This window comes from Mauremys mutica, chromosome 1, assembly GCF_020497125.1.
Source record: "Mauremys mutica isolate MM-2020 ecotype Southern chromosome 1, ASM2049712v1, whole genome shotgun sequence".
NCBI lineage: Eukaryota > Metazoa > Chordata > Testudines > Geoemydidae > Mauremys > Mauremys mutica.
Genome location: NC_059072.1, coordinates 17,910,315 through 17,933,698, shown reverse-complemented (window position 1 = coordinate 17,933,698; position 23,384 = coordinate 17,910,315). Strand labels below are relative to the sequence as shown.

Sequence of the window (23,384 nt, the reverse complement as noted above, 5' to 3'; positions counted from 1 at the left end):
TCTTTCTGTTTTTGACAGCTCCATTTAACCCTCCCAATGCTGCGGACAGCGTGGTCAAATTTGACACCTATGGAGATGGGCTAGGCCGATACAACGTGTTCAATTTCCAGTATGCCGGAGGCAGATATTCCTACCTGAAGGTCGGTCACTGGGCAGAAATCTTGTCACTGGACGTAGACTCAATTCACTGGTCCAGAAGCTCTGTCCCCACTTCCCAGTGTAGCGACCCCTGTGCTCCTAATGAAATGAAGAACATGCAGCCAGGAGACGTCTGCTGTTGGATATGCATTGCCTGTGAGCCCTTTGAATACTTGGCTGATGAATTTACCTGTGCAGACTGCGGGCCTGGGCAGTGGCCCACTGCTGACCTGACTGGCTGCTATGACCTACCAGAAGACTATGTCAAGTGGGAAGATGCCTGGGCAATAGGCCCCGTTACCATTGCATGTCTGGGTTTTATTTGTACCTTCATGGTTGTGGCAGTCTTTATCAAGCACAACAACACTCCCCTGGTCAAAGCTTCCGGCCGTGAACTGTGTTACATATTACTCTTCGGGGTCTTCCTGTCTTACAGCATGACATTCTTCTTCATAGCCAAGCCTTCTCCAGCCATCTGCACCTTACGCCGTTTGGGGCTGGGAAGTTCTTTTTCAGTTTGCTATGCCGCCCTCCTGACAAAGACAAACTGCATAGCCAGAATATTTAACGGTGTGAAGAATGGTGCTCAACGGCCTAAATTCATCAGCCCCAGCTCTCAGGTCTTCATCTGCCTGAGCCTTATCTTGGTACAGATCATAGTGGTGTCTGTGTGGCTCATAGTAGAGTCCCCGGGCACCAGACGGTATACTCTTCCTGAGAAAAGGGAGACTGTCATATTGAAATGCAATGTCAAAGATTCCAGTATGTTAATCTCCTTAACATACGACGTAATCCTTGTTGTCTTATGCACTGTATATGCCTTCAAAACAAGGAAGTGCCCAGAGAACTTCAACGAAGCCAAGTTTATTGGTTTCACAATGTACACAACGTGCATCATTTGGCTGGCCTTCCTCCCCATATTTTATGTGACATCTAGTGACTACAGAGTAAGTCTTTGGACATTTGTTTCTATAAATTGTGTGCATCACCTTAGCAGGAAGACTGGCATTTCCTTTCACTTTTGTGCTCTCCAGTGCCCCTAGCAAACATTCCCTTTTCATTGTTAATGCCCTGCTAAGCATGCGACACATCAGCCATTGCTTTATATGAAAATGTTACTTTACTTCTAAGCAGATGATGGACTTGCTTTGAACTGTGGTTGTTCAGAGAATGTTTTTACATTAAACAGTAGATCTGGCTGATGGAGGCAGAAGCACATGGGCAAAATATTCATGCACTGGTATATTACTATGGATAGTCACAGTTACAATAGCTCAGACCAAGGTTCAGAAAACAGTTATCTAATAGAGGTGAACTTTAACTAAAACCTGAACCAAATTGTACAGGAAACCTCAGGTTTACTAAAATAAGGAAGTATCAGAGGGGTAGCCATGTTAGTCTGTATCCACAAAAGCAACAAGGAGTCCGATGGCACCTTAAAGACTAACAAATGTATTTGGGCATAAGCTTTCGTGGGTAAAAAATCCACTTCTTCAGGTGAGGGAGGTAGCTGTGGTAGATGGTCCTTACACCAAGTTTCACTGTATTTATAAAATTGACAGAAAGGTGAATAAGATTAACTTTGCCAGAGGATGTTGTGAAGGCCGAGATTATAACAGGGTTCAAAAAAGAACTAGATAAATTCATAGAGGATAGGTCCATCAATGGCTATTAGCCAGGATGGACAGGGATAGTGTCCCTTAGCCTCTGTTTGCCAGAAGCTGGGAATTGGTGACAGGGGATGGATCACTTGATGATTTCCTGTTCTGTTCATTCCCTCTGAAGCACCTGGCATTGGCCACTGTCAGAAGACAGGATACTGGGCTAGATGAACCTTTGGTGTGACCCAATATGGCCGTTCTTATGTTCTTAACTAAAAGACAAGACTGTCATTAGCAGTAGAGTTGAACAAATGTTCTTTTTTTTTTTTCATTCGGTGGCTGATCCGAAAAATCCAGAAAAAGAATTTCAGGTTAAACAAAACATTTTGTTGGACTCTAAATGATTTTTGTTTCAGTTTTGTTATATTTTCAGTTGTTTCTTATTCTTTAAGGTTTTTTTTAAACAAATCTAGCAACAGTTCTAAACAAAATGTCACTGGAAATGAAAAGTCAAAACATTTTGTTTCAAAAATAGTTGAAATGGTTAATTTGAACTTTTTCACATTTATTCAGCCAAAACTATTTGCCAGATTCGACGTGCATTTACTCATAGTTTTGGTTGCCCTGAAACTGCATTTTTTGGCAAACAAGCTACTTGACCGAAAATGTTTGTCCAGATCTAACTGACGGTATAGGTCAGGGAGATAATATTATCAGGGAAATAACAGGGGAGTTAATAGCATCACTCGACATTAGGGCTGGCCAGGAAACAATTGTTTCATTTCAAAACTTGGTTTCATTACAACATGGAATGAAATGAGACCTTTTGAAATTTTTCCTGAGAGACAGCAAGAGACAGACTAGCCCCAGAAAAGCCAATAGCCTGGTGGTTAGAGCAATCATCAGGAATGTGGATGACCTCAGTTCAAGTCCCTATTCCAAATCAGAGGCTTAAATCTGGGTCTCCCATAATCCTGTGTGAATACGCTAGCCACTGGGCTATTAGCTATTCTGGGGTTGGGTCTTTTATCTATCTCCAGAGATTCCCTCCTGGACCTGTATAACCTTGTCGTCAAAATCAACGTGTTTCCACAAAACTTCTTGTTTTTGACAAAACAGCATTTTTCAACAAGAAGTGTAGTCAAAAAATTTTCAACTGGCTGCACTCTACTCAGCCTTGGTAGGGCCAGACCAAGAATATTATGTGTAGTTCCGGTCTCCTTAGCCTAGGAAAGATATAGAAAGACTAGAAACAATACAAAGATGTCAAATACAAATACAAAAGTTAAACAGAGTGAATCTAAGAGAGCTAAATGTGTCTAGTCTAGACAAGAGAAGACCCAGGGAGACATGATTACAGTCTATAAATAACTTCAAGGTAACAAGAAAGGGATTATTTAGTCTCACAAGCAGTTAGGACAAGGAGAAATAGCATGCAGCTAATGAAGGAAAAGATAGGCACTGGGGAAAAGTTCTTAACACTAAAAGCAATTGGATAGTGAGGTGGACACAAAGTGTTCAGTGGGTGGGGACAGATTAAATGAGACATTAGTGGGTATGCTAGACAGAGTAGTCCTACAACGTGCTTGTAGGAGTAGATGACTCAAGTGATATTTTCCAACTCTATTATCTATCACTGGGATTTGAAAGGAACCCTGGGGATTTGGGTGCAAAACCTCCATTGAATGTAACTCAGTTTTGGCAGTGAGATTTCCAAAAGCACCTACAGTTAGTCAGGAGCACAAGTCTCATTGACTTAAGTTCAGGAAGGGACTTCAGTGAATGGAACTCTCATGTAGCTGCTTTGGCAGCTCCCACTCTGGGTGTCTTAACACTGTTAATCTCACTTAAATTCCACTCACTGATCCTACCGAATGGACTGAAACTTTACACATAATAAGTGATGCTTTTGTTATCTATAATCAAATGGTAATCTACTCATTCCATTCTCCTGTAAAACAATGCTGGTGGGGTCATTCTCAGGAGCTATTATTTGGGAAGTTGGTACCATAAACAACCAAGGAGACATAACAACAACAATGAATAAGTGAATGGTGACTGGATCGAGCTTTTAATATTATATTTGAAACTGGTTTAGGATGCATGAATAAGGGTGAAAAAATGGGAGGCTACTGGGAAATGTATGCAGAGATTTGGGCGCCTTTTAAAAACTGAAAAAGAAATCAAATGAAATGTAGAATTCACCCAGTTAATTAATACAAATACCATGGGAAGAAACAAACTGTCCTTTCCTATGTTAGAGGGAAAAGGGCTATTTAACACCATTGATTTTTACACAGAGTTCCACTTTGATTTCAGGGGGTAGTCCCACTTCAGAATCGATGGCACAGTATGACCTGCTGTTATTAAATAATCACTCACAAATTTGCATGCGTTAGAGCAGTTAACGTATTTCATTTTTTTCAGCTGAAGATTCATCTTAGCCTAGCCTTAGGGGATGCAATTGTAAGAGATGTGCCGGAAGAGAAAAGTCTGGGGGTTAGATAAGTTCTAACACAGTCAGATGTTAAATTGTCCTACCACTCAGCTTACTGTGCTGTCATGAAAGCAGGTGGGTGGTAGTTTCTTGCTTAAGGTCGGATCCAAACTGCATTAAACTCAATGGGAGTCTTGCCACTGACTTTAGTGGGCTTTGGCTCAGGCCAGTAGAAAGCAAGGAAAGAGGAACGAATGGAAATGTGGCGGGGTGTTCATGTTATCTCTGTGTCCATTCAGGTTCCTAAGTGGTTCCCCCGCCATGTGGCATCTGAGCACTATGCACTGAGCAAAGCTTGAAGTGAGCTCCTTTTGTAAAGGGTGATTGTGTTATTACATTAATTATACTAGCAGCAAAGAATCCTGTGGCACCTTATAGACTAACAGACGTTTTGCAGCATGAGCTTTCGTGGGTGAATACCCACTTCTTAATTATACTGACCGTTGACTCCTGCTCGGTGCTCTCTGAATACATATAATGATGAAGAAGATGAGAAAGAAAGAAAGATCGATCCTCCGCATGGATACAAATGGCTGTTGGTCAAGGTCCCTTAGCAGGATTAAGATAAAGCAGGCAAAGAAAGGACCTGTTTAAATTCCTAAACTTGTTTCAGCAACAGAAGTTGGTTCAATAAAATATATCACCTCCCCCACCTTTTCTCTCTAATGTCCTGAGACCAACATGGCAAAAATAACACTGCCTATGACGACATAGGCCATCCCCTGCTCTAGTTTTTCCCTTACAAAGTTTATTTTGAGAGTTGAGCCCCATCGCAGTGTTAATCTGTAGCTTTGGCATGGATGTAACTGAAGGCAGAACTGTCCCTACTTGTGTAATAATTAATTAAGTAATAGAGTTTGAGAAAATGTAATTGAACCTTTTCATTGAGGACTCTGCTCTGAAGGAAAGAGACTAAACTGAACCTGAGGCAGCGAACTGGCACCCAGTTATCACAATGATGAGTGTTGTTACATAGATAAGATTAGATAATGGCTCCCTGAAGCTGTAAGGACAAACATTGGCCCACTGGCTGCTTCCCCCAGAATCTTCTGACCCCCCATAAAGGGATTTCATAGCACAGAGAAATTGTGTCTACATTAATGTAGCTTTAAGACCCAGTCTCACAAATGGACCTGTTTGAGCAGGCCCTTACGCTTGCCCAAAATCTCACTGAAGTCAGTCGCCCTCTTCATGAATGCGAGGGGTTACTTGTCGCTTAGCAGGATTGAGGCCTTAGGCTGAATTAACTTTCAAGTGGATTCGCTGCACAGCACAGCCATCTCTTCGGACCTAATCTGGTCCCGCACAGCCTGCCTCTTGCCACACAGATTCCAGGCTTTACAGAAAGTGCTCTGCTTTGTCCAGGAATGAGGCAGAGATGCAGTGTTGCAGAGCGTCTGACTAGCCTTCTTGTGCCCAGGCTAGCTGTCATACACTGAAGCAGGCAGCCCCTTATGTGCCGATCAGCAGGGTACCATCTAGGCCTTAGGTAAATCACTGGGAATCACAGGGTCGTGGGAGTTAGAAGTGGAACAAGTCAATGGATCATCCAGGCTAGACCCCTTCTGATGGAAGACTGAGATTTGTTTCCTCCTACTGCTGTATTATGTCTGTTCTGGAATTTTGTATTTCTGCCTCTCCGTGTTATCTGGCTCAGAGTTTAGCATGCTGAAATACATAAACAATTTGCATTACAGTATGCAGGAACAAACTGTGCCATGAATGCCAGGGTGTGCTGTCTGATACCCTGAACTGCAGAAGGCATTGGTACAGAGCTGGGTTTTTTAGAGGAGTTTCCAAGTCATATCATTAGCACTTTTTGAAGCCACACTCATTTCTAGACCTTCTGAAGAGACAGCTGTGAATTTGGTACCAAGAAATCTATAGAAATTAAAAACAAACGGCCAGCAATAAGTAGCTCCCATGGTGGTCACAGTCTGGCTTGCGGTACATGCTGCCTCGCTGCCCGGCATTTAACAGCTGAGCACTGACTTTTCAATAACTCTCTCCTAGGTGCAGACCACGACCATGTGCATCTCTGTCAGTCTGAGTGGCTTTGTTGTGCTCGGCTGTTTGTTCGCGCCCAAAGTGCACATCATCCTCTTCCAGCCACAGAAGAACGTGGTCACTCACAGACTCCATCTCAACAGGTTCAGCGTCAGTGGGACCGGAACCACTTACTCCCAGTGTAAGTAAAGAATCTGTCACCTATGTATGGCATGCCTTGTGCGGTAAGTGTGTTAAAGGATAGCTAGGGAGTTTTCATTTGTAGTGAATGAATCTGCAATCATTAAGAACTGCAGGACATTTTTGCATTCACCTGAGTGTGGGATTGGCTATGAACCACCATGAATACATCACTCAAGTCTGGTGAGAACAAAACAACCCTTGTTCACAGCACATGTGTTCTGCTCACAGTTGGCCTGATCCAAAGCCCATTGGAGACAATTAAAAAAACACTTTCACTGCTTTGGATCAGGCCCATAATTGCACATTGCCTGCAGAACCACAGTTCCTGTCCCTCTCGTAACAGGCAGAGCAGATTGCCCTGGAGTCTTCCTGCCAGAACAACGTTCTGGCAGGATTTGGATCCCCATGCAACACGTTCTCAATGGCTGTTATTAGCTGGGGTTCAAGAAAATCCTTTGAGTCAAACCACTTCAGCTAATTCCCCTACAACACACATAAGGGACAGCAAAACCTGCTTCTGTACATCCAGTATGTGTTGCACCCCACATAAGTGTCACAACCTGGGATATCAATCAATGCATCAGTGCAAGAGCAGTTCATCTGCTTTTCCCATCTCGGTCTCTTATTCCCAGACAGATTCACATATTTGGGATTTTATCAGTTGCTGTTGTTTCTGGCTAGGAAAAAAAATAGGTCAGCTTTATTTTTGTTTTTGCCTTGTCAAGCTTAACTAGTCAGGGATGCAAGCAAACGGCACCTCATTCACAGAGTAAAGCAGACACAATGTCTAATCTGGAAAACCAATTGAAGGAAGACAACATCCCAGAGTGGGAGGGGGGATTGGGGAGGAAAAAGAGAAGGTTTGTAAGGATATTAACTATGAACCATTCACTGGGCTTAACAATATGATCTAAATTTTCTAATGTGATTAGTGGTTGTTAGTTTTGGGATGGCCAACTTGAGATAACCCAAAATAGCTGAGCATCCTCTCTGAAAAAGCTCTTGAAAATCTGCCCCTAGCTGTGAGTGCTGAGCACTTCTGAAATGTTTGCCAGCCTGACCTATCTAGCTCATCTAAGTTTTCCAAAGTAATTAGTGATTTTTGGGTACCTCAGTTTTTTGGGGGGTGAGGCAATTGAAGACACCTTAAAGCAATGTTTCTCAAACTAGGGTCGTTGCTTGTGTAGGGAAAGCTCCTGGAGGGGCCGGGACGGTTTGTTTACCTGCCCCATCCACAGGTCCAGCCGACTGCGGCTCCCACTGGCCCCAGTTCGGTGCTCCAGGCCAATGGGAGCTGCAGGAAGTGGCGCAGGCCGAAGAACTTACTGGCCACCACTTCCAGCAGCTCCCATTGGCCTGCAGCAGCGAACCGCGGCCAGTGGGAGCCGCGATCACCTGGACCTGCAGACATGGCAGACTTTGGAAAACTTAGATGAGCTAGATAGGTCAGGCTAGCAAACATTTCAGGAGTGCTGAGCACTCACAGCTAGGGGCAGATTTTCAAGAGCTTCTGTCCCCGGAGCTCCTCACATTTGGAAATCTGACCACTTATCAAGATGCCTAAATGGGAGCTGTTTGCTGATGGTGTTTGAAAATGGGTCTTTGCATTTTTACATCATATTTTGTATCTGAGATGGTTAAAAGGCTGTTTCTATTTAAGGAAACATTTCTGCAATTATTTCATCCTGGAATATGCTCTGCTTCTTTGCAATGGATACAGAATTTTAAAAAGCCATTATTTGGCTCTGGTGTTTTCATGAGGGCATCTGACACTCTCCTCCTTACTACACCTTTGTATAATACAAAGATGCTACTGTATTCAACTGAAACAGGTTATCCTGCGTTTTTTGTCCCATCTATAACCACATGAAGAACACTCATTCTAAAAATCTTTAAGTCTCAAAGGTAAAGTGCAACATCAGAGCAAAAACTTCATCCTTGCCCTTTCTGATGTGAAAAGATGGCCTCAAAACTGGACTATGAAGGACCTTGGCAAACCTTGGGAGGACCTGGAAAGTGCTGTCACATGAGCCAGGATCCAAAGCTTGTTCAATTCAATGGGGAAAGCCCCAGTCACAGCAGTGGGCATGGGATCAGGCCCATAATGCTCTAAGCCACCGGTACAACTCCTCCACCCCTCATCCTAGGTGGGTTTCCTCAGAGAAAAGTGAGGATCTGCTATTTCCAGTGTAAAAATAAAACTAGCAGGAAACAATGAGGGTTGTTCTCTCCCCCTCCGCCAAAAAAAAAAAAATTGTATTGAGATTTCTGCACATGTTAAACATTTGAAAAGGCCAAGCATTTGTTTTGCAATTCACCTGTAAGTATTTTTTTGGTGAAGAGATTTATTTTTAAAAGTTTTTTTTCCTTTGAACTGCACGGCCCTCATTCATAAAATGCCAAGCACTTGTCATCCAAATTGATCCTCACTGGTGCTATGGTCTTCACTGTGTCTGCTGAAATTCTGCGTCAGTCCACATCCAATTCATCACTGGGATGATTCTCAACATAGCAGCACTAAAGCTTGAGGACACCAAAAGAAATTCAATAAGCCCCTGACATCTTTTTAAAAATGATCCAAAGAATTGCCTCATCCGTCCTGGGCTGACAGCCTGTTTTCCTATCAGTCTTGATGGCACTTGCATCAGTCAAACAGCTTAACGCATGTCTGATCAATATTATTCGTCCAGCTGCATGTTTTGCTTTGAACACAGCTATCTGAAAACCTAGGAGATGGCCACAATACTTGCTCACAACCAGGTACTCTCTAGTGCAGGGGCGGGCAAACTTTTTGGCCTGAGGGCCACATTGGGTTTCCAAAATTGTATGGAGGGCGGGTTAGGGGAGTCTGTGCCTTCCCAAATGGCCAGGCGTGGCCCAGCCCCCTATCTGACCCCCCCCTGCTTCTCACCCCCTGATGGCCCCCGTGGGACTCCTGCCCCATCCAACCCCCCCGTTCCCTGCCCCCTGATGCCCCATCCGCTCCTCCATGTCCCCTGACCGCCCCCGGATCCCCTGCTCCTGACTGCCCCACCCCATCCAACCCCTCCTCTCATTCCTGACTGCCCCCCCCCCCCCCGGGACCCCTGCCCCATCCAACCACCCCTTCTGCCTGTCCCCTGACCGCCCCTGGAACTCCTGCCCCTGACTGCCCCCCCCCGCCACCCCATCCAACCCACCCTCCTTCCTGACTGTCCCCACAAACCCCTGCTCCCATTCAACCCCCCTGTTCCCCGCCCTCTGACCACCCTGACCCATATGCACACCCCCGCCCCCTGCCCACCACCCTGAACTCCCCTGCCCTCCATCCAACCCCCCCGCTCCCTGCCCCCTTACCGCGCTGCCTAGAGCGCCGGTGGCTGGCAGCGCTACAGCTGCACTGCCCAGAGCACTAGGACAGGCAGCTGCCATGGCGCAGCACAGAGCACCGGGTCAGGCCCCGGCTTTGCAGCTGCACTGCCCAGCAAGTGCTCACAGTCCGCCGCCCAGAGCATTGAGCTGAGGTGTGGGGGAGGGGGAATAGCAGGAGAGAGGCCAGGGGCTAGCTTCCCGGGCCAGGAGCTCAGGGGCCAAGCAGGACGATCCTGCGGGCCGGATGTGGCCCACGGGCCGTAGTTTGCCCACCTCTGCTCTAGTGCTTAGTCTAAGGGACTGGGCACCAGAACTGCTGGGTTCTACTCCCACCTCAGCCACTGATTTGCTGGGTGACAATAGATAGGTAACCTAACCTCGCCAAGCGTCCATTTGCTGCTCTAGAAATTGAGTCTAATAACCAGGGCCCTGTGTGTTATGTGTTATATATATATATATATATATATATATATTTGGCTGTGTATGTGTGTGTGTGTATACACACACACAAATAATTTGCTTTTGGGTTAAGGCACTGCATAAGTCCATCCAAATGGCTGTTTTCCTGCCAGCTTCTCAGTTGGTCCAGCCAATCATTTGGCCTTCCTTCTCTCCGTAGATGTGCTTTGCAGTGTTTGCCCTAAAAAGGGGAGCTCATGTGAGTGGTTCTCAGGTTGATGCCCTTAGTAGGACTGAATTGGACTCTTCATTATTCAGGACAGGAAGAACGGGGGATACCTGCCACTGCAGGCCTCCTCTGAAAGGGAAGGGGACAGTGAGGGATGAACAGGGCCGGCTCCAGGGGTTTTGCTGCCCCAATCAGCCAAAAATAAATAAATAAACAAACAAACAAACAAATAAAGCCGCAATCACGATCTGCGTCAATTCAGCGGGAGGTCCTTCGCTCCCAGCGCGAGTGAGGGACCCTCCGCTGAATTGCCGCCGAATACCTGAAAGTGCCGCCCCGCTCCGGAGTTGCCGCCCCAAGCACCTGCTTGATAAGCTGGTGCCTGGAGCCAGCCCTGGAGATGAAGCACTGTGTTTGGGAGAGCATAGAGGTTGGCTTTCATGAGGATGTGGTAGAAGCTATGCAGACGACAATAGCAGCTGCCTAACAGGAGCAGTTCTCCATTGCAGTCTGGAATATGTATGTAATGCAAACACCTCTCCCTGTGTCCCCCAAAACTGAGAGTCAACCCTTTATTTTACTTCTCATGCTGCTGCATCCAAGGGTCCACTCTTGTAAAGCTCTGTCATGCAGCAAGTACACCCCATCCCCTTTGCCGAGACAAGGGCATCATGGCCCCACAGTTAAGTCTGCCTGTCTGTCCTTAGCCTCAGCAATACAGCCCAATGGCCAGAGTCAGTATGGTCACCCTTGTCATCGGGGCAGTACAGCCTAATGGCTGAAATCAATATAATCACCTGCTCACTCTGGCTGTATGGCCTAGTGACCCACAGTCAGCATGGCTGACCTCTTCAATCTGGTTGTGTGGTCTAGTGGCCAGAACCAATGCAATCACCCTCTCACTCAGGCTGTATGGCCTAGTGGCCAGATGAAATAAGGTTTCCCTCCTTAGCGGGGTTATGTTGCCAATGGTCAGACTCAGGGAAGTGGGCCACCCATGGGTGGAAAGAGAGGTGCTGGGGTACAGGAACCTGGGTGCTCCCTCTCCACCAAGTCCCAGCCCAGGGCCCTGGTAGTGGTAAGTGTACATGCCACTAGGTCGACAGGGATCCAGCTGAAAAACGCTGACTCAAAACCCGGTTTGCTAACCAGTCCACTGCCTAGTTTCCCTGGGCTTCTTCCTACCATATTCCCTGATGCTGTGGCCTAGACATCTTCAGGGTATCCGGTTTCCTCAGGTTGCACTACCTCCAAGTGACTCCGGCCTCCACAGGTATCCGGGCATCTGCCTGGGTCTCAGTGTCACCAGCTCCCACTATCTGGGGCTTCAGTTGCTCCCAGGCTGGAGCAAGCAGCATGCATCCTTCCTCTCCAGCAGTCAGCCTAGAATGAGCTGGGCTGCTCCCTTTTATACTGAGCCAGTACTTGGAGCATGCCCAGTAGGAGTGAGGGGGCATGGCTTCCTCTTCCCAGAGTGTGGGGTTAACCCCTTCTTGTCCAGTGAGGGCCAAGTACACCCCATTACAAACGCCTAAGCAGCTGTTTATCCCCCTGGAAAGATATTCCTCTGCTCCAATGGTGTGTCCTTCCAAGAAAAAAAAAAGTTGAGAAAAACATATCCACTATTTTTAAAATGGTGTTTGCAACATCAAATATTGCAAGCAACATGACCAAATCACTCCTGAGATCCTCATGATGATTTTGCAAACCTTGGAAGATCTCAGCAGAGAACTAGTAGCCTTTTAAGTGCTTAGCCAACATTTCATCGGAACAATCAGCGGCCTTTCTACAGTCATTTCTCCAGAGAGAGGTGTCGAAGTTAAGGAGACATATACACACACACACACACACACACACACACACACACACGTAGGAAGCAAACACAGGAAGTCAGTAGAAATTGACTTAGCTGCTGACAACCAGTTCTTGGATTGTTTTCCAAAGAAAAAAGTATATCAGTTCAGCAAAGATAAAGGAGTTTGTAAATTATATATATCACTTACATAGCACTGTTGTCAGTAGCTACCGATGTGGTGCTCTTCTCTTGTTCGATGATAACAGTCGTCTGCGTGCATGTTCCCTCTGTGTGCTGTCCCGGCTCTGCGCAGATAGCTGACACAGCAAACCCCAAGAGAACCCCCAAAGACCACAGACTCTAGTAAGGTACGAAGGAACCCGAGCCAGGTTTATTGTCAAATGAAGCACAGTAATAGTTTCCTATAGACTCTAAGGACATACTACGAATATGTGCCCCCTGGCAATGGACACAGCTCAGTCAGTGGCGGGACACTCCACTGCCCCCTAGGCTGGACAAAGATGCGTACTCCAGGACCTACTTTTATACAGTTACAGGACAGATTACTCATCCCTACTGACATATTGAAGTACAGCCCCTTGGCTCATTAGGGTGCTGTCTCCTCCTTTGATCATGTTGTTTCAAACAGCTAGATCTAGCCATCATGCTGTCCTTTTGACCCTGTCTTTAAGATGCACCTGCCTGTTCCTTGTTATGTCTGTGGAGTGTCCTGATGTCATCTTGGCACATGTTCCTCTTATTAGCACTTATGTGTGGATGCACCTGCTTCTAACAACCCTCTTCTCACCAACTTCTGTGAATGGGGCCTGCCTCTGGCTCACAGCCCAGCTTTTGCTTAGCAATGCCTGGAAGTACTTTGGTTCAGGCTTCAGGCCTCAGACTGGGCCTCTGATACAAGAGTTTATGTTTCAGGGCCTCATCTTACTACAAGCACTACATCTTTTCTCTTCCTAACACCTCAGCAAAGCAGGTACACAAGTACTCCTATAAGAACATAAGAATGGCCATACTGGGTCAGACCAAAGGTCCATCTAGCCCAGTATCTTGTCTGTTGACAGTGTCCAATGCCAGGTGCCCCAGAGGGAGTGAACCTAACAGGTAATGATCAAGTGATCTCTCTCCTGCCATCCATCTCCACCTTATGACAAACAGAGGCTAGGGACACCATTCCTTACCCATCCTGGCTAATAGCCATTAATGGACTTAACCTCCATGAATTTATTTAGTTCTCTTTTAAACCCTGTTATAGTCCTAGCCTTCACAACCTCCTCAGGCAAGGAGTTCCACAGGTTGACTGTGCACTGTGTGAAGAAGAACTTCCTTTTATTTGTTTTAAACCTGCTGCCCATTAATTTCATTTGGTGACCCCTAGTTCTTATATTATGGGAACAAGTAAATAACTTTTCCTTATCTACTTTCTCCACACCAGTCATGATTTTATATACCTCTATCATATCCCCCTAGTCTCCTCTTTTCCAAGCTGAAAAGTCCTAGCCTCTTTAATTTCTCCTCATATGGGACCCGTTCCAAACCCCTAATCATTTTAGTTGCCCTTCTCTGAACCTTTTCTAATGCCCATATATCTTTTTTGAGATGAGGAGACCACATCTTTACACAGTATTCAAGATGTGGGCATACCATGGATTTACACAAGGGCAATAAGATAGTCTCCATCTTATTCTCGATCCCTTTTTTAATGATTCCTGTTTGCTTTTTTGACTGTCGCTGTACACTTCAGAGAACTATCCATGATGACTCCAAGATTCTTGTTTTACACATGAGAAAAGTGAGAGAGGGGTTGAGAGACTCGCCCAAGGCTTGAAGAAGGGAGTCTGTGTTGAAGAGATTATTACGGGTCAGGAGTTCAAAAGGTCGCAGCTCTTATTTGGGTCCTAAATAAATTGACTAGATTTTTCACTAGTGCTCAGCATCCAGCTGCTCTCATTGGTTTAAGGTGCCAAATAGGAGCTGAGCTCTGACTTCTTAACTCTGGTTCTTGGACACCAGTTCTATGCTACTTTTTTCTTTTTATGTGTATGGAGCGCTAACTGGGTGTCCTGCTAGGGGCTTTCCCCTCACCCTTCCCCTGGTTCTTGTCATGCAGACAGAGAGCAGAAGACCAGAAATCTGAAGTGCAGGCAATGCAATGTTTATTGGGGGGATTAGTTTCAAGCAAGCCTATCCAGAGCTCTGATGCTACAGAGCCTTTTCCCTGTGTTCCTATTCCCACCTCCTCCTCCGCAGCAGGCCCAAATATACCTGCAGTGCACACCCCTGGTGCCATCCCTTACAATTTATGGTCATGTTCCATTTTGGAGGGTCGTGAGTCTGGAGGCTTGGTACCACGCCTTTTGTATCCCATGGGAGTGGTAAGGAGTGAGATTGGGTTCTGGCCAAGGCCAGGCCTTTGGCTTTTCATGTTTCTAATATCTTCTCCCCGCTTTCCCCTTGCCCCCACAACTGGTTGCTTGACCTTGGCTTGAGAGAAGAGCCAGGCAGCCTTCCAGCATATACTCATATATTACTCTCCCACCATACCCAGTAACACTTTAGCTCTATCTCTGATCTTTTCTCATTATACTAACAAACCCATCTGCTTGTGGGAAATGCAACACACAGTCTGTGTTCACACATATTAGTAAGGATAAAAGAGTATATTTAAAAAAAAATCAAACCCAAAATTCTACTTCAGGCTAACAAGGATATTAACACATCCTTCAGTAATTCATTTCACAACACTCATGTCTGTGTCTGCTGGACACTTTGAGATCCCCACCTGGGGTCAAAAGACTTACACAAAATTAGCTTCTCCTAGCTGACCCCAAGTCTCACTGTGCCTAAGCAGCAGTCAGGTGTGTCTATTGTGCTGTTGTAAAGGAGATAAAGGAGAAAGCAGATGAAAGCAGCAAGCAAAGAAACAATGCAGTGATGTTTGATGTGGCATGATGCCACAGGATGCTGCCCTCCAGCTCGCCCCCTGGTGGCCTTACACTCAGCAGTCCTCAGGTTCTCTCAGCCAGTTACCCAGACTTAGCTTGTTTCAAAACACGTACCCCCTTTGTGGGGCCTAACTTAAGTCATTCTACAGAATGTAACTCGCTTCATTAGTCCCTCGAGGTCACTCCTCTCTGGGTCCATATGAGAGTTCTGGTCAACACCCATCCCTGTTCAGAAGACCCCCCCCCAGCCTCCTTCCTGGAGCTGGGACCATGCTTCAGATAGTCACTACCTCAAAACAGCAGTCCCCAGCTCTCCCCCTTGGTTGTAATTTAGCCTGCTTCTCCTTCAGCTGGCCTCTTTTTCCATCATTAGCCCTCAGCAGGCCAGCCTTCTCCTGCCAATGTGTGCCCTGCCTGGAGGGAGGAGGCAGCATTTATTGACCCCTTCTCCCAGCTCATCCCCAGTTGGCTGGGTGAGAGGCTAGTCTTGCCCAGCCCTCTATGCCCTCCTGGTCCCAGGCCCTTAAAGACACAGTGACAAGATTTCCTCCTAAGCACCCCTTATTCCTAACACTTCTTCCTCTCTATCAATATTTCCTTGGTCTCTGTATGTACATCAGATCTTCCAAAAATCTTAAAAGGACACACCATGTGACGGGGATGGGCTGACCACTAGGCACTGCTGGCCTTAAGGGGACAGACTATCCTATCACACAAGGCAGTAACTCCAAATAACGTCAAAGCAAATAGATGATGAGGAGAGAGGATGGGAAAACATGCACCACAGACAAATCAGGCTGTCAGGTCACTTTAAAATGTGTTGCATAATACAGGTACACTTCCATGGTGATGTAGGAAACCAGTTGGTTGCTGCTATAAAAACTAAAGTGATATTACAAAGACCAGCAGAACAGATATTTTGCCTTTAACAGAACTTAGGAACGACTATTAATTTTGCTCTCACTCCTAAAGGAGAGGTGTGTATTCTAAATGCACAACGGATGGTGCTAGAGGCACGGTATCTTGTTTCTTGCCATACGCCACATCTTTCTATCTTAGGTACTTATATGGCCCCCAATTATTGTAGTATCTGAGCACCTCATAAGCTTTCAAGCATTTCTTGTCACAATACCTCTGTGGAGTAGGGCAGTGCTATTAGCTTGCATTTTACAGATGGGGAACTGAGGCAGAGAGAGACTAAATGACTTGCTCAAGGTTACACAGGAGATCCATGGCAGAACAGGGAATTAAATCCAGGTATCCCAAGCCCCAGGCTAGCACCCTAACCATTGGACCATCCAATGCCCTTCATTTGTTAGAGCATATAATTTGATTTCATAACAATTTAGTAAAGCGACGTCTTCTGTAGCTGCATACAAAGTTCATCTGTATTAAAAATAAGGCTTTGTCTTTACTAAATTGGTCTGAAACTAAGTATCCATCATCCATAAATTGCCTTTTACTCTGCGTGATCAAGTTTAAAGTCAATACTTGATGCATGCTTTTCCTTTAAATGCTTTAATGAAGGCATCAGGTTTCTCTGGGTCACTGTTATTGTTAACCTAATGTATCTTGGCAAACATGGCTTTGTCTTGTTGTGAACTGGCACATCAACGAAATTGTGTGCTAACACATTCTCGATGCCAAATGGACAATTCTAACTGGGATGGACAAAACGGTTTGCTTTAAAATTAAAATCCCTAGGCTTTTACAAGATAACACTATAGCCCAATGCCAAGATACAGAAGCATTTAGGGCCAGATTCTGACACCGATATTCACATTGAGTAACACCATATTCCAAGAGTCACTCCACTGAAGCCAATAGAACTACTTGTCAAGTGAAGTACTATTCAATGTGAGTTAAGGTATCATAATCTGGCCCTTATGTCTGGACATGTTTGACATCCTGAGGTCCTGATCTTGCATTCATGGAAGCCGATGGGATCAATGGGGAGGAGGGATAGCTCAGTGGTTTGAGCATTGGCCTACTAAACCCAGCGTTGTGAGTTCAATCCCTGAGGGGACCATTTGGGGAACTGGGGCAAAAAATCTGCCTGGGGATTGGTCCTGCTTTAAGCAGGGGATTGGATTAGCTGACTTCCTGAGATCCCTTCCAACCCTAATATTCTATGATCCAGGCCAGAACGTTATCAAAGGGGGAGTACATGTGTTGGCAAACTCACACAATTGTTAAAATGGAGAAGGGAAAATCTTTTAACATAAAATAACCCATTTATCCTTGCATTCAGATGTAGGCTGACATGCATTACCCAATGCAAAAATGGACTGGATGAAGGACATGCAAGCTAATGAACTATTCCTGCAAGGTGCTGAGCGCTCTTCTCTCCCATTGACATTAGTGAGGCTGGATTGCATTCCGCACCTCACAGAATCAGACCCTAAAATAAGATATATGAAAAATCCAAGGATGTGATTTTTATTTACACTAAGGGTAGGTCTATACTTACCTGCCGGGTCGACGCGTAGCGTTCGACTTCTCGGAGTTCGAACTATCGCGTCTAATCTAGACAAGATAGTTCAAACTCCGAACGCGCTCCTGTCGACTCTGGAACTCCACCACCACGAACGGCGGTGGCGGAGGCGACGGGGGAGCCGCAGACTTCGATCCCGCGGCGTCTGGACAGGTAAGAAGTTTGAACTAAGGTAGTTCGACTTCAGCTACGCTATTCGCGTAGCTGAAGTCGTGTACCTTAGTTCGACCCCCCACCCTAGTGTAGACCAGGCTTAAGGCTACTTTATGCCACTCTGAATAAATTAGAGTCATATCCACTTTAAGGTTCCTTTACACATCCAGAGAGGTATAAAGTGACCAGAATGTAAATTAGAATCAGGCCCCCAATGTTTTTTCCTAGATGGCTAATGATGGGTTGTTGGTTTTTTTTCTCCTTTCTCTTCCAGCATCTGCTAGTATGTATGTTCCGACAGTCTGCAATGGACGGGAAGTCCTAGATTCTACCACCTCATCTCTGTGATTGTGACTCGCAGTTCAGTTCTCGAGTTTTTAGACTGTTAGACAAAATATGCACATGTTGTGCACTCCAGAAAACAAAAAACAAAAACAAAACTAGTACTTTTTTTAGAAACAGTATAATAAATTATTTTTGAGGACTGTACAGTATATAGTGACGTTCTAGAACTTTTTAGACTGATTTTAGCGCCTCTGTTATTAACAGTTCTAAGGGACGTGTAAATAACCATGGTTTACAGCGCACATATTTCTGCAGTGTTGACTCAGAAGTGGGAGAGTGATTTGCTGCAAGCACAGTTGCAATGTTAGGTGACTTTCTTTCCTATGAAATTTTTTGTAGCTTCTTGTTGTAATTAACTTAGACTGCATTTTTATGTTATATAGAACAGTTACATTATGTGTAACAGATTGTTTTCTCAGCACAAAACCGCAGTATTAATATAAAGATGCCAATAATAAAACTGTAAACATTTGTCACCGTGGTTGTCTTCCTTTCATGGTAATTATGACTCAAAGACAATGGGCTAGATGAACTCGCACTGTTCCACCTTCTGGCTCCATGACTTTAATTAGAGAGTAAAGACATCTCATTGAAAAATTTCAAAGAAGCTTGTTGTTGAAAAATGGCCTCTTTTTCAAAAGCAAAAAAAAAAAAAGAAAAAATTCTTGATGTTTGTGAAAGTTTTCACAATGTTTTAAATGAACTTCTTAATCAAATTATACTGAAACCATTATCAAAATGGTTATTGACAATTTTATTTGGTAGATCATTCATTAGATTGATGTATTGTTGTAAGGCACTCAAGATACCTTGATGAAGTATAAAAATCTAGGCAGATTAGATAAAAACCAGACAAAACAAGACTACGTATCTACTATGGCTGATGTGTATTGATCTGGTGACATGAAGGTGCTATACAGCCCGTTAAGTCTGCCAGTTAAACTAGGTTTACAGCTGCTTTGCATCACTGGAGCAGTGCAAAGCTGCTGGAGCAAACCAGAGAATGTGGCCTGTAAAATATATTCACAAGAAGGATAATCCTGAAAGAAATTGCTGGCATCTCTATGGCAATATTTGCCTTCAAACTATGTGTATTCAAAATAGAAATCTACAGCTCTTGAAGCCAGCTGCAAACAAATAAGGTAACCTTTAGAACCCTGTTCCAAAGTCCCTCCCCTTCTATTGAAACACTGATATTTTACATGCTACTAACTCTAATAAATCATTCAGGAAAGTAAATATATGTTAGCTGAGGACTTGCTCCCACTGAAGTCATTTGCAAAGTTTCCATTGACTTCAGCGTAAACACCAATGGAGTTTGAAACATTGGCGTTAAAGACAGGTACAATTCAAGGTATGCTGAATGTGTAAACTCTCCAGGGCTGGAGTCTCATTTACAGACATGGCTCTGGCGGTGTACAGGTCCTGGAAGTAAACAAGAATCAGGCCTCAGATCTCCATTCCCCTATGGGACATTGATGAAGCCATCTCTCTCCTTGTCTATCATGCCACAATTTCTTAACGCCTCCCTTTAAAACACACTTCCTCCAACAGGTGTTAAGTCTTGCCTCAAAGAACTTTTGGCTCTGCAGATGTTTGAAAATATTTACTAGAAAACAAACCAGGAAATTGTGGAATGAAGGAGTTACATGCCAAACATCCTCATTCAGTCACTCATGGGGTTTTGCATTGCTTCCCAGCTCCCTTCTTGTATTTGGACATTGTGGTTGAAACATTCAAATCTATCTAAGGCTAGGTCTACACTGGGGGCAGGGGGGAATCGACCTAAGATACACAACTTCAGTTACGTGAAAAGCGTAGCTGAAGTCAGCGTATCTTAGGTCGATTTACCTGGCCGTGAGGACGGAGGTGAGTCGACCGCTGCGGCTCCCCCGTCGACTCCGCTTCCTCCTCTCGCCGCGGTGGAGTTCTGGAGTCGACGGCAGAGTGACACTAGACGCAATAAATCGATCTCCGATAGATCGATCACTATCTGCCGATCCGGTGGGTAGTGTAGACGTACCCTAAGGCAGCGGTTCTCAATCGTATTTGATCAGCCCCCCCCTTCTTTGTGTTTGTAGTCTTTTGGGGCTCCTCCTCCTCCACAAGCACATATACAGCCCCCCAGCTCTGAAGGCAGAGCGAAGGCTGTGGCTGCCGGCTGGGTGCCCAGCTCTGAAGGCAGCGCCGTGCCAGCAGCAGCAGCACAGAAGTAAGGGATGCAATGTGAAAAGTGGTATTTGTCAATATCACTTTTCACAGCAGACTTAGCGCTCTATTGCCACCCTTACTTCTGCACTGTGATTGCTGCCAACCTGGAGGCTGATAGCCAAAACTCCACCACTTCCTGGTGAGGGAATGGGCTGGGGAGGAGAGCCCTGGCTGCCTCTTGGTGAGGAATTGGGGTGTGTGGGGACAAATGCAGATGGCAGGACTCCAGCTGCCCCCTTATCTCTGCCTCCTAGGTGTGTGCAGCCCTTCTGCCTGAGCTCCACATTCCCTTGCCTCTCTTGGGATGCCCACCCCATAGTTTGAGAACTGCAGGTCTAAGGGATCTGGACATCCATCACATTAAAATGAATGGGAACTGGGCATCATAATGCCTTAGGTAGCATTGAAAATCTCCATTTATGGGTAAATTCTTCTTCTGAGGCAGATTCTGACTGATACCAAGACCCCTTTCACATTGACAGCGTGGTTAGGAATGAGTCTTAACATCACTGAGAATCAGGCCCCTTTTCTTCATAACCCTTTAAATTGTCTAGCACATTTGTTGGTGCTATGTGCATTTAATAATAAATAATAACTCAAAAAAACTGATGTCTGGCTCCTTAGCTGCAATTATTTCTCTTTCCCCTCCAGTGAAATGAAATGGAATTAAACAAGCAGGATTCAATTTAGTAATGGAATTGATAGTACTTGCTAAAGCAGAGTTAAGAGAAGAAGTCCTAACAGACAATGCACAGAGCTGACAGTAGTGCTACCTGTGTAGTTTTTCCGAATTAGCAATCTGGCCAATATCACGGACAAAATAAATTTGATTCGAGCCAAGGAAAATTAGCACACTCCCCCTGAGCATGGCACTTTAAAGGTAAAGAAATTACAGCACATGGACTATCAAGAATGTAAGAAGATTTTTCCAAACAGTAAAATATATCTTGAGTCTTCTGCAACAGGACAATATCAAAAGGTATTGACTGAACCTGAGAAGCAGGCTAGAGTCAAAAACCCATTTTGAAGTCTGGTTTGAATCATGCTCAGATTCTCATGCTGTGCTACTGCAGTGCCTGCAAAGGTACAAGCAAACTTTGATTTTTTTTTTTCTTTTGCCACTGGCTTATTTCAAGCATCAGCAAGCATCACATGATCTGCATTCCCTGGAAATCCAAATGAGAGTAACAAAGCACTCAAGACAAACACAGGAAAAATACATTAAACACCAGGACCACCAGGTTTCAGAGAGCAGCACAATTTTAATGTCAGCCAGGACACTTTTACATATGACTGAGCCAGCTGCAAACACCAATGGTTTCCAAACCTTTTGCCTACCCAGAACAAATGTTCAGAAGAGACACTTAGGGCCATTTCCTTAAGGGGTGTAATTGAAGCCAATGGAGACAGCTAGATCCTCAGCTGGTGTGATCTGACATACCTTCAATGAAACCAGCAGAGACTCTAGGTCTCTCTGCTTTTATATAGAAAGGGTGCGGGATGTGGAGGAGGGGAGGCAGAAGAATCCATTTCTCTGGAACTGTGAATCTTTGGAGTGACCCATAAGCACCTTGTACATGGACAGGTTTAAATATTGAGGGTCAGGTTCTGATGTACTATTCAATGTGAAACAGGCTCTTACTCCACAAGTGGTTCCATTGATTTTCAATCTAGTCCAGCAATTTTGGGCACTTAACTTGAGCTACCTCACAGGGACCTGATTTTCAGAGGGTGCTAAGTGCCAGCACTTTCAAAATTAGTCTGTCTAAGATCTCTCAAGTTGTGCACCCAAAATCACTAGACACTTTCTAAAATGTAGGGCTCCACTACCAGAGGGAAGACACCTGATCCATTCATGTGTTTATAACAGGAGTGGCCAAACTTACTGACCCTCCGAGCCACATCTGACAATCTTCAGAAGTTCGAGAGCCCCCCTCTCCCCACTGCCAGAGGCGATGCATGGGGGGAGGCACCTGGGTCACATGCCCCCTGCCCCCCGGTTTTTGCCAGGGTTTGTTGAATCGGTCACATGGTGCCATCCCTGCATGGGAGCTGCTGGAGCCAGCAAGCTGGGAGCTGCAGTCGTGGGGAGAGGCGGCAGCAAACTGCTGGGAGCTGTAAGAGCAGCTGCTTCTCGCCCACAGAGCGAAAGCAGCAGCCCCTCCCTGCAGCTCCCAGCTGATTGCCGCTGCCTCTCCAGGCAGAGCCAACACCTGGAGCTGCAGGGAGGGGCTGCGGAAAGAGAGGAGTGTGCCGGGGGGGGGGGCATGACTCAAGCTGTGGGCGGTGCCGAACCTTTAAGTTGTGCCCCCCCTACAGCAGGCATCAATCTTCTCTGGCAGAAGCCCCTAGCTCCACGACCTCACCGCAGGGCAGAAGCCATGAGCTTCCCCCCAGTCTGGTAGGCAGAGGGCAGGGCCGAGAGCCGCACTTTTATCTATAAAACAGCTGCATGGGACTCACGAGCCACAGTCTGGCCACCCCTGGACTTCCTAGTGACCCCCTCCCCCAGGAAGTATTGTCCATCATTTACCCTCTGTACTCTGCCAGTGGCTGCACTTTGGAGAGTTCTAATGGGCCGAGGGGGCTGGTTCGTCTTCCTCCCTTCCCCTTGCAGGACAGGGGAGTCTGGCTGGAACAAGGGTCAGCCTCTCAGACAGCCCCTGGCTACAGCTTTACAGGCTCCATCTCTCAAAGTCTAGTGCCCCTTAGCACAGTTTACCTCCGACCCTTCTTCCTGGGGCTGCTCCAGAAACTGTGTTCTGTGGCTCTCTCCTCCTTGGCTGGTCTGCCTCTGTTACCAGCAGCCTTCTTCCTGGTCATCCCCCGTGCCTATGCTAAGCTTCCCTTTTTCAGCCCTTCCTCCTCCATGTTGACCAAGCCATGCAGATGTGCCTCCTTAGTGCAGCACAGGTCCAGAGGAGCTCATTAGCCTCTCGGTCAATGGGTAGGTGTGTCCCTTCACACTCCCCGTCTGCCAACTAATGCAGGGGTTTCTTTAGCTCAGGAGGTTGAGATGTT

The 23,384-nt window shown here is 45.7% G+C and overlaps 1 protein-coding gene across 2 annotated transcripts in view; it reads left to right on the top strand.

Annotated features, from left to right (window-relative positions):
• The window catches only part of GRM3 (glutamate metabotropic receptor 3), a 64,167-nt gene extending 45,573 nt beyond the window's left edge, over window positions 1–18,594 (top strand). The window contains exons 3-5 of one of the 2 annotated variants that reach the window (XM_045007032.1): window positions 19–1,085; window positions 6,250–6,424; window positions 18,082–18,594. In XM_045007032.1, coding sequence (XP_044862967.1) covers window positions 19–1,085; window positions 6,250–6,424; window positions 18,082–18,155 — 1,316 coding nt within the window. In that variant the 3' untranslated portion in view covers window positions 18,156–18,594. The remainder of the gene's footprint in view (window positions 1–18; window positions 1,086–6,249; window positions 6,425–18,081) is intronic. The other variant, XM_045007039.1, reaches the window with a different exon arrangement.
• Window positions 18,595–23,384: the final 4,790 nt, after the last annotated feature.